The sequence below is a fragment of the Nicotiana tabacum genome, chromosome 12 (assembly GCF_000715075.1).
Source record: "Nicotiana tabacum cultivar K326 chromosome 12, ASM71507v2, whole genome shotgun sequence".
Classification (NCBI taxonomy): Eukaryota; Viridiplantae; Streptophyta; class Magnoliopsida; order Solanales; family Solanaceae; genus Nicotiana; species Nicotiana tabacum.
In genome coordinates this window covers 58,769,732-58,784,107 of record NC_134091.1, presented here as the reverse complement: position 1 = coordinate 58,784,107, position 14,376 = coordinate 58,769,732, and the positions used below count along the sequence as shown (strand labels likewise).

At 37.4% G+C, this 14,376-nt stretch overlaps 1 protein-coding gene across 1 annotated transcript in view; it reads left to right on the top strand.

Annotated features, from left to right (window-relative positions):
- LOC107788684 (phospholipid-transporting ATPase 2) overlaps positions 1-14,376 on the top strand; it is a 47,412-nt gene that overhangs the window by 11,159 nt on the left and 21,877 nt on the right. The window contains exons 7-13 of the mRNA XM_075226538.1: positions 3,644-3,810; positions 6,301-6,405; positions 9,625-9,722; positions 9,812-9,954; positions 11,357-11,453; positions 11,578-11,687; positions 11,779-11,943. Coding sequence (XP_075082639.1) covers positions 3,644-3,810; positions 6,301-6,405; positions 9,625-9,722; positions 9,812-9,954; positions 11,357-11,453; positions 11,578-11,687; positions 11,779-11,943 — 885 coding nt within the window. The remainder of the gene's footprint in view (positions 1-3,643; positions 3,811-6,300; positions 6,406-9,624; positions 9,723-9,811; positions 9,955-11,356; positions 11,454-11,577; positions 11,688-11,778; positions 11,944-14,376) is intronic.

Sequence of the window (14,376 nt, the reverse complement as noted above, 5' to 3'; positions counted from 1 at the left end):
TGGAACTGGAGCTGTAGGTGGTGGAGCTACAACTGGAGCTATAAGTGGTGGAGCTACAACTGGTGCTGTAGGTGGTGGAGCTACAACTGGAGCTGTAGGTGGTGGAGCTACAACTGGAGCTGTAGGTGGTGGAGCTGGAGTGAATGAATCTCCAAAAGATGAAACTGGTAGTACCTCAGAAATATCTAAGTGATGACCTGAACTTGTGAAGTATGATTGGGTTTCAAAGAAGGTAACATCAGCGGACATAAGGTACCGCTGGAGGTCAGGAGAGTAGCATCGATACCCCTTTTGTGTTCTCGAGAAACCCAGAAATACGCACTTAAGAGTACGGGGAGCTAACTTATCTGTTCCTGGAATAAGGTTATGGACAAAACAAATGCTTCCAAAGATACGAGGTGGAAGAGAGAACAAAGGTAAGTGGGGAAACATGACAGAGAATGGAACTTGGTTCTGGATAGTTGAAGATGACATACGATTAATAAGATAGCAAGATGTAAGAATTGCATCCCCAAAAAACGCAACGGAGCATGGGATTGTATGAGTAGGGTACGAGCAGTTTCAATAAGATGCCTATTCTTTCTTTCAGCTACCCCATTTTGTTGAGATGTGTACGGACAAGATGTTTGATGAATAATCCCATGAGATTTCATAAACTGCTGAAATGGGGAAGACAAATACCCGCGGGCATTATCACTAAGAAATGTGTGAATAGAAACCCCAAATTGATTTTGAATTTCAGCGTGGAAGGTCTGGAAAATAGAAAATAGCTCGGATCGATTTTTTATCAAAAATATTCAAGTGCACCTGGAATAATCATCAATGAAACTGACAAAGTAGCAGAATCCCAAGGTGGAACTAATCCGACTAGGACCCCAAACATCTGAATGGACTAAAGTAAAAGGTGACTCTGCTCGATTATCAAGACGCCGAGAAAAATGGGAGCGAGTATGCTTACCGAGCTGACATGACTCACACTCTAGAGCTGACAAGTGAGATAAACCAGATACCATTTTCTGAAGTTTTGACAAACTGGGATGTCCCAATCGTTTATGTAATAAATCTGGTGAATCAGTAACATGACAAGTTGTAGAAGGAAGACAAGATGTGAGTCCATGTGATTTAGCAAGGATAAGATAATAAAGTCCGTTTGATTCACACCCGGTACCAATGATCCGCCCCGTACTACGTTCCTGTATAAAAACATGGTCATCAAGAAATAAAACAGCACATTTAAGTGATTTGGCTAAGCGACTAACAACTATGAGATTAAAAAGACTATTGGGAACATAAAGGACTGAATCTAAAGGTAAGGAAGGAAGTGGGCTTGCTTGACCTATTGCAGTTGCCATGGTTTGAGACCCATTGGCCATTGTGACTTTTGGAAGAGATTGAGAATACGAAATAGTAGTGAAAAGAGATTTGTTACCAGAAATATGATCTGATGCACCTGAATCAATGACCCAAGACTCAGAGGATAAAGATTGGGAGAAACAAGTCACGCTATTACCTGTTTGAACAACAGAAGCTATCTCAGAAGATGTCTGTTTACCTGCTTTGTACTGAAGGAACTCAATATAATTTGCTAAAGAAACCATCCGACTATTCAAAGTATCGGTTCCCATGTCGCTACAATTTGTAGTAGTAGGGTTAACTTGAAATAGTGGAAATAAGTAATTCCTGTAAGAAAACTGAAGAAATAGCTTGAAAAACACCGTTTACAGCAGGAAAACAAAACACTGTTCTGCGCCGGAAACACTGTAGGTCGCCGGAAAATTCCAAAGTTGTCGGAATTTGTCGTAACCAGGATGGATAGACTCGGAATTCCCTTGTGAGCAAGCTGTCCTGAAGAAATATTTTTAAAAAAAAAATGGCCGGAAAGGTCACTGTTCACGCCGGAAAAATATAAAAGTGGTCGGAATTTGATTTGAATTAGATGGGTAGGCTCGGAATTTTGAGGAGAGCACACTGTCCTGAAGAAGCTTCGCCAAAAAATGGCCGGAAAGTAACCGGAACCCTCGCCGGAAAAGTTGTTGTCGCCGGCGCGTGGATGAGCGTGGCGGCTTTTCTGTCGGATAAAATTTCAGGGGTTGGTCGTCGGAGGGTGATCTACCTCGTGGTGGTGTTGGTTTTAGCACAACACCGACAGGAAGTGACTTTCACTTAGACAAGCCTTAGGTCACCGGAAAAATTGCACGATGACTAAGTTCTTTCTTCCCGGTTAACGCTGGAATGACGCACAACGATCTTTTCTCACTAATGCTCTGATACCATGTGAGAAGGCACGGGAGAAAATATGTTATTGATATTGGATAATAAATACAATACAAGAGGTCCCTATTTATAGCTATACACTACAAGGAGATATTACTCCTCTTCCAATGTGGGACAAGACTACACTATACATATCTGTAAACTAACAGTTATGTTTTATGTTCTTTTTTCCCTTTTTGTGTCCCTCTAAACTCATTATGTGCAAGAAATAGTTTTCCTTAAGCTGCTGCAATTTAGTGAAGTTTGGCAGAAGAAGTAAGAGGATACTCATCACCTAGCTTATTTTTGATGAATAGAAGGGAAATTTGTGCAATCATAGATTTAAGTAGATCAGAGGTTTGTGTGATTTTTAGAACTAGAAGGGAGGTCCCCTTAAATTATGACAATCTAGAGGGGATGTCAACTTAATGTAATTTGTGTGCAACCTCAACTTCTCTGCATTGAAACATATCCTGATTCATGTGTTTTGAAGTGTCCACTAACTTGGTCCTGTATCAGAACTGAAAATTTGGTTTTTCTATCATCCCACTTCTTCTCCTGCATAATCACGTTTGTCATGTGAAAATCATTTAATATAAATATTTGATGGAGAAAATGAAAGTAGTTTTCCAATTAAACGCAGGCAGATTTTGTAAGTTTTGGTACCGGAAATGCGATACTTTGTTCATCTTTAGAGGTACAGATTTATAGAAAGAGAAAAAACAAACTAGGAAACTATCCCTTGACTTTTGTCAAATTGAATTTCCTGCTTGTTTCCTAATTTTATTTTCGGATCAATAGATGTTTCAGCTGGCCGACACCCACACACCCTGTCTCTTTCAGAAATCTACTTGCCCTTGAGTATACCCTTGTTTTTTAATAAATTGAGTAAACCTCTTAAACCAAACTCTTGGAGACTGTTTGAGCCCGTAGAGATTTCTTTAGCTTGCACACTCTAGTTTCATACCTTTCTTTAAAGCCCAGAGGAGGATCCATGTAAACCTCTTCTTGAAGTTATCCATTCAATAATGCATTCTTCACGTTTAGCTATTCAACAGGCCAATCAAGGTTGGCAGCAACGGTCAGAATTTATTTATTTATTCATTTGTTCTTTTTCCCTTTTTCTTTTCTTGCAGTCTGATGAAAATCAGTTCAATTGCCCTACGTACTTTTACCATTCAGTTATCTTCTTGTCATACGCAGGGAAATGATTTCTCTAAGATTAATTTTCTGAATTGCCCAACTTGTTTCTATTATTTTCCTGTCCTCATAAAGTTCTAAAGTATGAACTAATGCTATCATCTTTTTACTTATAAGCTATGATAACCTGAGGTGCCTCATTTTTCTTCCTTCGTGAAGTATATTCATGACCTCTCTCTCTTTCTTTCAGGGAATGAAACAAAGCTTGGCATGAGTAGGGGCATACCAGAACCAAAGCTTACAGCCATGGATGCCATGATTGACAAGTTGACAGGCGCAATATTTGTTTTTCAGATAGTCGTTGTTATTGTTCTGGGTATTGCTGGGAATGTCTGGAAAGATACAGAAGCGCGTAAGGTTCGCGTCATATAAAACATGTTAATGATATTGTTTATATTATTTTTAAAATTTTGAGTTAATAGTCAAGTATATGTTGGGAGTTATTGAACCTCTGCTGGTTAAACTGTAATTGAAAAACAGAGTTATGTTGTGACCTCTTTATATTTTACCTTTTATGGGTAAACCTTGTTAAGTATCTATATTGTTGAAGTATATGACCATTTGATCTAAAACTTAAGCTATTAAAGAGACCACAATTTAATTTACATAATTATGTCTTCCCCCCCCCCCCCCCACAAATGCGAGCTTGACTCTTTTTTCTTGGGCCAAACACATGGAAAATTTTGTGATAACGGGTGAAGGTGAGACTTGAACCCAGAACCTTGTGCGTGAGACCATCTCATCTAAAAGGTTAAACCATTAGAGAGACCACACTTTAATTTATTTAATTATGTCTTCAACACATATAAATCATGGTGTCACTGTTTCAAAAATTCTGTTTTGGGTGGACTAGACATCATTTTATAACATATAAGAAGATTTCTGCTTTTTGATGCATTTCTTTCACCCCTTTCTTTTTTTCTTTTTGTGGGGGGGGGGGGGGGGTTGTTCGACCAAAAAATTGAGGCCTTCATATTAATTACTTATCCAGGTCAAGGTGAAACGAATCTAAAATAAGGTTGACAGAAATGCTAGAATGAAAACTTGCATTCTGATGCTCAACAATATTTCTTCTTCCAAAGAAACTCCAACTGGAACTTCTGAATGATGTGCAATCATATAAGGAATAATGTGTTTCGGCTGTTTTTCTTTGACATGGTAACCCCACCCCACCAACCGCTTCACCTAGGAATCAAATTCTGGCTCTTTCCCACCTTGCTTCCTGGAGACTCCATATGGTTTTGGAGGTGGAGGGTCCTTACCACTAGGTTATGCCTCCCTTGTCAAATGTGTTTTGGTTATATATATTATGTATAGAGAGTTGGGACTTGGGACCTTGTTAACTTAATGGAGATACTGACTAAGTTGTGGACTTGCGGCCTAAGTCTTGTTTTAATGACATGTGTTATTATTGTTGCCCAAATCTGTTACTCTGTACCAATTTATGTGATGGTATTTCCCCTTTACAAGACTTGGGTATTTCCGTCCCAAGTCTTGTAAAGTTGCTGCCATGTGACCAGGAGGTCACGGGTTCGAGTCGTGGAAATAGCCTCTTGCAGAAATGCAGGGTAAGGCTGCGTACAATAGACCCTTATGGTCCGGCCCTTCCCCGGACCCCGGGCATAGCGGGAGCTTAGTGCACCGGGTTGCCCTTTATTTCCATTTTAGTCTATCTCAAAAAGAATGGTAGCTTTCTATGTTTAGAAAGAATTTAACTTTAAACTTCTGGTTTTCCCTTAATAAGATGATTTATAGCAACACAAATACCTATGGCTTGTTTTAGACCCAAGTTTCAAAGTCTCTTTTTTTTTTCTTAAACTCCTTGCATAGTCAAACATCATCACGACCTCTGTTTCCCAGTAGTTCTGGAATTTGCTTGAACATTATTAGAACTCAGGAGCAATTGCCTATTTTACTGTATAGTGCATACATATGCGTCTGTGTATGTATATATATCTACATGTATGTGAATCCATTATCAAAAAAATGTCTGGGGAGGGAGGGAGTCAGGGAGGTGCACAACTCTGAACTGCTATGGGGTATTTGGAAATTATGAGCTCGGTTGAACTAACTCTCAATCCCAAACTTTTATGAGCTCAGTTGACTCATAAATATGGCTCTATGCTTGCACTTGATCTATGTTCCATGAGTGATGATGCCAGTCAAGATTGAGCGATGAAATCAAGATATATGTACCATCTGATATCGCACTCCAGTTAAATGTGATTTTGCTGTAGATGTATTTATGAGAATTAGATCAATAAGAAGTCACTGAAGATGTAGCATGTGATGAATTAATTTTGCTGTCTCATGGGGTATCCGTCTTGTCTCCATCAGCATTGCTGTGTTCTGGTAGTTCATAATGTGTTTTGTGTCTTTTTCTTATATGCATGTTGAGACATAATATATTAGGTATTAAAACTGTGCTCTCTCTAATAGTTTAAGCTTTTAGATGAGATGGTAACATGCTTCAACATGTTAGCAGAGAGGGCAAGAAGTCCCGGGTTCAAATCTCACTGCCGCCCAATTTCCACGTGTTTGGTCCATGAAAAAGAACTAGGCCCATACGCGAGGAGGCATGTTGCAACATAATATAATTGGGTAATTAAAAGTGTGCTTTAAGCTTTTTGATGAGATGGTCACACATTCAATATTTTTGTATATAAAAAAAGATTATATAATGCGTCTTAGATTGTTTCCTCTTGGAATAGTTTGTATCCCCTTTCTGTCTTGCTTTCTCTATGTTTGATGGTTGAGCTCTCATGTAGCAACCTCTCGAGGTCTATAAGATCCTTGTTTGGTGTGGATTTTCATCTGTCTGATTGCAGGTTTTTGTTCATCTTGTAGCTATGGTATGTCCAATATCCAAATGAAGGTCCATGGTACGAGTTACTGGTCATCCCTCTTCGGTTTGAGCTTCTTTGTTCCATCATGATTCCCATTTCAATAAAGGTATGCTGCGAAGTATCCTTTGCACTATGGTTGTTGCATTATGGCATTTTTTGTCATATTCTAGAGTATTTTTGTAATCCTTTTTTTTTGATAAGGTAATACAACAACAACAACAACAACAAACCCAGTGTAATCCTATAAATGGGGTCTGGAGAGGGTAGTGTGTACACAGACCTTAACCCTGCTTTATAAAGGTAGAGAGGCTGTTTCCGATAGACCGATAAATTTCATTAAAAAAGGGCAAAACATGCCCGTATACAAGGAGTATAACGAAAAGTAGAAAACCTTACAAAAGGACATGGCTTTCTACGAATAACACCCAATCTTCTATACAAATAGGAACCTCAAGGGTGCACCAAAAATAAATAAGGGAAAAGAGGCTACTCCTCAAGGGTGAACAAGATCTTTTTCTACTCCATCAAAAGCTCTCCTATTCCTCTCATTCCAATTAACCCACATGAGTGCTAGGAGAGCAACATCACAAGCTCTGCGTTTTCTCTTCCGTCTTCTGACGGAAGTGAAACATATCTTCTTTCACTGTGCCTGGCATCACCCACTTGAAACCAAACCAACTCAAACCCCCCACAAATAAGATGCTATCCGGCAATGTATAAAGAGGTGATTCACATCTTCTCCCGATTTTTTGCACATGAAGCACCAACTAACACATATAATCTTCTTCTTCCTCAAATTCTTCGCCGTCAAGATCACCCCTCATGTAGCTAACCAAGTAAAGAAGCACACCTTTCTCGGTACCCTGGGAATCCATACCGAATTATGTGGGAAGACAGGCTCCTCCCTAGATAGAAGCTTCTCATAATAGGACTTCACAGAAAAAATGCCATTTTCCCCAGCACTCCATCTCCATGTATCATGACTATCTAGTGAAATTTTTTGGTCGTGAAGCAATTCGAGCAAGTTTTGAAATTCTTCTACCTCCCAATCTTGCAAGTTCTTCTAAATCTCACATCCCACTGCTCTTCTCCTCCTTGTAGACTCCACAACCGTTGGACATGCATTTTTGTAATTCTTAGCAGTCATTTATCAAAAAAGTTCCTTTTACGGCAGTTACGTTTTTCTATTGTAGAATGCGCAAAAGCAAAGGTATCTTGGCAGAAGTAGCAAAGCAATCTGCTATACTTTTATTCAGATTAAAAAGTAATTTGTGCGTTCAAGTTGATTGTTGTACATCTTAAAGACCCAATTTTTATGAATTGTCTAGTTTCACTGGTAGCCTAAAGTATGAACTTTTGGGGAGCAAATAGAACTCCAGGCTGGTAGTGGCTATACAACTGGAGTCATAACTTCAACTTTCACTATTTTTGGCTCCTTTGAATTATATTATTACAATATTACTGTATATACCGGTGCAGTTGAGTGTTCTTTTCTTCAGATCTTTATTATGTTCTGGTCTGAATGTTGGCTCTTAATGGTTAAACCTGTCCTGTGTTGCATGCAGTGAAGAGGAAATTAATGCATAGCCAAAATATATCTTACTACATTCTATACCAATTTCTAGTTATATCCGATAATAGAGGTAGTTGATAGCTACTTTCTTGATAGTTCTGCATAATTCTGTCCTTCGTCCCTTTCTTTGATGGATCCTGGTGTGATTTCCTCTCACTTAATACTGGCATATGCTGACTATAATTCCCACATTCTTCATCCTTTTCACCATATTCAGCGTCTTAACCACCATAAACACCTTTTCTGTAGTTTAGATTCAACTAGTTTAGTAATTTGCTTTTAAATGTTATTCTGTCGTCTCCTTTTACTTTTACTTTTTCAATATTTCTTGTGACATATATTTCATAGGACTCTATGAAGTTAGATGTTTTGAGGAATCGACAGTGTTACTCACGTTATCCTTAATATCCTGATCTGATTGAATTAGCTTTGAAGGTGGTCTAGTAAACTTGAGCACATTATAGAACTAATGGGTAATGGCAACAGTGGTGGATCTAAGATTTTATTCAAGTGGGTTCAGTCAAAGAACGACGCCGATAAATAGAATTTGCTCACTACTCAGTTTTGTTCATCATGTGACCTCAAAATAAAGTCATTGACGCTCTTTTTTTAATCAAAGTTGGGATTTTTAAAAAAAAACTATTTACTTTTAATTTTAGAATTTTATCTATATATTAACAAATTTTACTTCAACCAACTTATAAATTTATTAATTTTAACAAAAAAGTATTTTACCAACTTAAAAATCTTATAACTGTAAGAAATTTAACATAATAAGTATTTACAAACAAAAAAAAAGTAAAAAAAAGGAGTTATGAACTAAAATAATTGATACAAACGTTTAAAGTAAAAGAAATTATACACCAAACTAGAATTTTCAGTATAACACAAATTAACAATTTTAACACATATAAACTAAACTACATTAAATTAAAAAACTATAAAATAATCTCAACAAAGCACTCTCATGTTTTAGCAGAAATTATGAAAGAGAGAACCAAAATTCACTTTATGAAAAGTTTTTTTTTTTTTTTTTTTTGAAGTAAAATAGAGTTTAATAAAAATAGCTATTATGGATACAAGGTAACAATAGGTGATGAAAACAAAAAGATAACAGGTAAAATAGTATATTAGTGTATAACAAAGTAATGAACTGGAGCATGAAATGAAATCTGGAACACACATAAGTTAGCCGCATCAGAGATTCGAACTTTTGACCTCTGCCTCCATTATGAACACTCTTTGCCCCTACTCTGCAGCTTCCATTTGTGTCAAGTGGGTTCATGTCTTATAATCCGATCTTTTTCATGATTTTCTGATGAAGTTAACAGGTGAAAATAATTAATTTTTTCGATGAAGCGGGTTCAATTGAACTCCCTTACTATAAGGTGGGTCCGCCCCTGAATGGCAGTAGGTGATTGAATTCTTTCTCAACCTTTAAGAGGAAAAAGAACATATTTTTAGTTCTATTTATTCTAACTGAAATAATTCTTGTTGAACCAATATACAAACTGAGGGTAACTGTTGACACAAAAATGTAGGGTATGATCTCTATTCATGCTATTGTAGTGGTATAGACATAAAAGTAAATATATGCAACTTTACAAGGATAGGTATGATAATGCTTCCAATTTAAGTTTTTAAATTTTAAAAATAAAATTGACAAGGTTAATTTATGCAATTAGAAGTGTACCTTTTCCTTTTGGATTAGAAGATATATGGCTTCAAATGTGTGTTTGTTCTTTTTGATAGGTATCACTGGATCTTGTGAAAAGCTTATATGCCAAGTTCATTGATTGGGACAATGAGATGGTTGATCCAGAAACTGGTACTCCATCCCGTGCAACAAAGTAAGAAACATTGTCTTAGTTTTAATTTTTGTTTGCTAGCATATTTGCTATTCCATTGGTTTATGTATCTTCTTTCTCTTTCATGGCAGCACAGCAATTAGTGAGGATTTGGGGCAAGTAGAATATATATTGACTGATAAAACTGGGACGCTTACTGAGAACAAGATGATCTTTAAAAGATGTTTTTTTGGTGGAACCTTCTATGGGAGTGAAAATGGAGATGCTTTAAAGGGTAAGGCCTTAGTTATATTTTCCGTGAGTTATCTATTATTGACTCGTGTATTTTCAACTTTTTTCCAGTTTTAATAGTATACATGCTGTCAAAGAAATAGATACAGAAACAGAGTCTAGATAACTTGGAGTACGACCTGATGTGAACTCAATTACCCACACTAATGAATTTCATGTACCCATTAAAATGCTTTCAGCTTTCCAATGTGCTATTTGAGATCCTACTTTGGTGTTTCAAGATGGCTATAAATTGGAAAAAGACTTGATTTTAGACTATTATCCAAATGAATTGCGAGCAGATTTTAGTACTGGTTGAGATACAAGGTGCTTAGTGTAGGGCAATCCACAATCCTAAGAGTTATAGATCTATTTTTCTATTATTCTACATCCACCTCTATTTAGCTTTTTCCTTGGTTATCTTATTGAGATGTTTAAATCGGTAGCTAGCTTTCGCACCCAAGAGCGTGGCCTAGTGGTCAATGAAGTGGGTTGAAAACCATGAGGTCTCAGGTTCAAATCCCAGTGGAGGCAAAAACGCTAGGTGATTTCTTCTCTTCTGTCCAAGCCTTGGTGGATAGAGTTACACGGTACCTGTAATGGTAGGAGGTAGCAGGTACCCTGTTGAATTAGTCGAGGTGCGTGTAAGCTGGCCCGGATATGACGGTTATAAAAAAAGTAGCTATCTTCTTTCTGCAAGCTCTTGTTTAGTACAAAATACTATTTTTGTTAGTCTTGGGTTTTGAGTTAAGTTTCAGAGTGACCCATGATTTCGCTACTTTGCTTCTTTTGAAAAAAAAAAAAGTACGAAAAAGTGGCTGCTTGTCTGCTTTTCTCACAACTCTGCTGCTTGCCTGATGCGGCAAAAGTTCAGAAAAAGGTATTTTCCAGCTCTTTCTTTTCCTTTTCCTGTCAATCCAAACTGTGTTTACTCTCTGTTTGAAATGAGGGAGACTCCTCAAGTGGGTACCCTACAACTTGAGCATGTGAAGTATGCAGATAATTAGCATTGCATAAAACAAACATACAGGACCTTACTCAATTCTAAAGCTTGGGATTTAGATAGTTGCTTCCATGTTTTAGAATGTTTAGCTAGTATGGGCTTGCATTTTGTATATCTGGATAACATTGTTAGTTCCAGCTGGAAGTTTTTACTGCTCTCTTCTGTGTCATGCAAATCTATTGATCAAAACAACTTCAAACTTTTGATCCTAGGGAGGACTATAATATCTTTCACAAAAAGTAGTCTCTCTTCTGTGCATCATCTTCAACTTATTTTGACCTTTCCTTATCTGATTTTCCTCTTTCTCTGGGTTGAGAACTAATGTGTTCTCCATACTCTTTTTCCTTATCAATTACCCTTCTCGCAAAAAAGAAGGTTAAACAAAACTTTGTTTCTCGTGCAGATTCAGAGCTGCTTAAAGCTGTTGCCGCTGGTTCCCCAGATGCTATCCGATTTCTTATTGTCATGGCAATATGTAACACAGTAGTTCCTGTACAAAGGTATTGGATGATTTGTCTATTATTGGTGTCTCTGTTTTCTTTCTGTAGTAGAATTCTGTTTCCTGGTACCTTATAATTATTTTTCTTTCATTAACTTTCATATTTCTTCCATTACTGCCCATAGCAAAGCTGGAGCAATTTCATACAAGGCACAATCTCAAGATGAGGAAGCGCTTGTGCGTGCTGCAGCTCGCTTAAATATGATTTTTCTTGAAAAGAAAGGGAATATTCTTGGTATGAATCTGTGTGAGGAAAGCAGCAATACTATTTACATTTTTTATATAATTGTAATATTCTTCTCTTGAAACCTTCTTTTCTCACGCAGATATCAATTTTAATGCTTCATTGGTCCAGTATGAAGTGTTGGATACCCTAGAGTTCACTTCTGACAGAAAAAGGATGTCTCTGGTGGTCAGGGACTGCCAAAATGGAAATATCATACTTCTATCAAAGGGAGCAGATGAGGCTATTCTGCCTCATGCACATGCTGGTTATAATTCTTTACCCAGTAGTACCGTATTCCATAAATTAACAGAGGAGAAGTCTGAATCTCTGTGAAAGTTGATTTTTGTGTCCTTCTGTTAAAGGATTACACCAACATTTTATCTACAATTTCTTCTCTCATATGACACTATGTATTTGCTGCGAATGTATCATGTCACCTACTCCAATAACTTTGTTTTACTGCTTCTATCATTACTGCACAAGAGCAACTATTAGTATGCCTTAATCTCAAACTAGCGGGAGTTGGTTATATGAATGCAACATCTATTTCGCTCTATTTGGACCAGTTCCATACTAACACTCAATAATTTGGGGTTTGACATTCTGGCATACAAATCTCTAAATATACTAAAAAAAAGGCTCTTGGAAACACCAGATCTAGTGTAAGTTTATCAATCTGATTACATCTTAATACCAATTATTGGTATCACCTCTGTAGATCTTTTGCTTCCATTTTAATTATAGTCTATCTTTTGCTTGCTAAGTCCACATAAATTCAGAGAGATGGTGACTTCCTTCTACGTGATTTTAAGAGTGCTTTTAATGGGACAGAAAATGACTTTGTAAATTTGAAGGAATAGCCTCTTATTCTAGTTTCCTTTTGATGCATCCATGAGGTTCTGGTTTGTATAAAGATTGAGTGTAATTTGTAAAGAATCACATCTTTTGGTATGTTCTCTACTTTTTAGTAAACTAGTATATGGGAGATGTTCCCAACATTGAGAAAATTATCTACCTTATAAAAAATAAAAAAATTCTACCTCGTTCCTTTTAACATCTTAAATCATCACAGTGTCACACCTACAATCTGGTGCTTCCATCACACCATAATGCACAAAATCTAATAATGAATTTAATTTATTTGGAAAATCTCCTTTTTGCATCGAAAGTCAAAAGTTGGACTGGGAACTCAGTTAACAAATGGTGACCCCCTTTTTGTCTGTGTTCACCCTCTTCTTCCTCTCTTTCTGCTTGTCTCTTTTCTCTGTTCTCCTCTAGCAGCACTCCTCAGTGTGTCTCGTGTCTTCTTGTCTCTTCTATCTCTTTTGGAGTTTTTGAAATTCTTAGCCGAGGCGATAAAAAGGTGAAGGTGGCTCTACTTACTTTTTTATTTCTATCATTTTCCTTTTCTTTTCGGTAGGGCTAAGTAGGGAGTGATCTTCCAAGAAACATTTGATTGTATTCCCCACGCTTTGCTACCATTTTAGAGTGACTTTTGTGGAATATTTCTGTGTCGTTTAGCTTGATGTGGACAGCAGAAGTTCTTGTCGGGTTTAGCTCCATTTATAGGTCAAAAAGGCCAGGTGATCATGGTAGCTTCTAGGATGAGCTAAAATTTTATTTTTCGTCTTTGTTCTAACAAGTGGGTTTTTGGTGGGAATTTTAGGCTCATTAGGAGTACTAATGAGAAAATTTCAGGATCAGGGTTAACAGTAGTTTGAGAGGTTTTGATATTGTCACTCGAGATTGTGACGTAAGGGATATTCCTCTTACCAATACTCAATTCGCTTGGTGTAGGCTAGGACATTATCCAATTGCAAACTTGCACATATTGCTTCCTTTCTTCAGTAGAATGAGACATTTCCTTATATAGTACAAGAGATCACCCCATGCATTTTCTCAGATCATTTTCAAGTTGTTCTCCATTTTCCTCAAGTTTTGCTGGATCAAGTGGGTTCTATTCCTTTTAGATTTGAACTATGTGGCTTTCTACTAGGTTTATCCATCCTTTTGGGAAATGGTCGAATGTTGAGTAAACGTGTGGTGGGCTTCTACTCTTTTCAGATTTAAAATATATTCTTTCCCAATGTAACCTAGCATTCTTCTTTTATCTCTTACTTTTAAGTCATCTTTTGCTTTCAAAACTGTCACCTTTTGCTTTCAAAAGTTCGTCCACTTTCATTATTTTGTTTTTGGCTGACAAGGAGAATCTTTAGACAACTTTTAGTTTGCACATGAGATAAATAGCTCAAAAGCAGGAGTGTGCATTTGAGGACAGTAAATGGCAGAGATTCTTTGACAAGTGATTGAGGGAGGAGACTGGAGTGTAGCAGGATAGGTGCAAAGTGAGGTAGAAGAGTCATCAGGCGAACAGTCATGAAAAAAGAATCTCACCTTCAAACAAACTGCATCAATGTGGAAATGAGGGCATAGCTGGGAGGATAGATCTCAGTTTGTCACCCTTTTTATTTTTGGAATTTGCTTTTATTTCTATTGTGACAAGAGTGGGTTGCTCTAGTGGTGAGCACCCTCCACTTCCAACCAAGAGGTTGTGAGTTCGAGTCACCCCAAGAGCAAGGTGGGGAGTTCTTGGAGGGAGGGAGCCGAGGGTCTATCGGAAACAGCCTCTCTACCCCAGGGTAGGGTAAGGTCTGCGTACACACTACCCTCCCCAGACCCCACTAGTGGGATTATACTG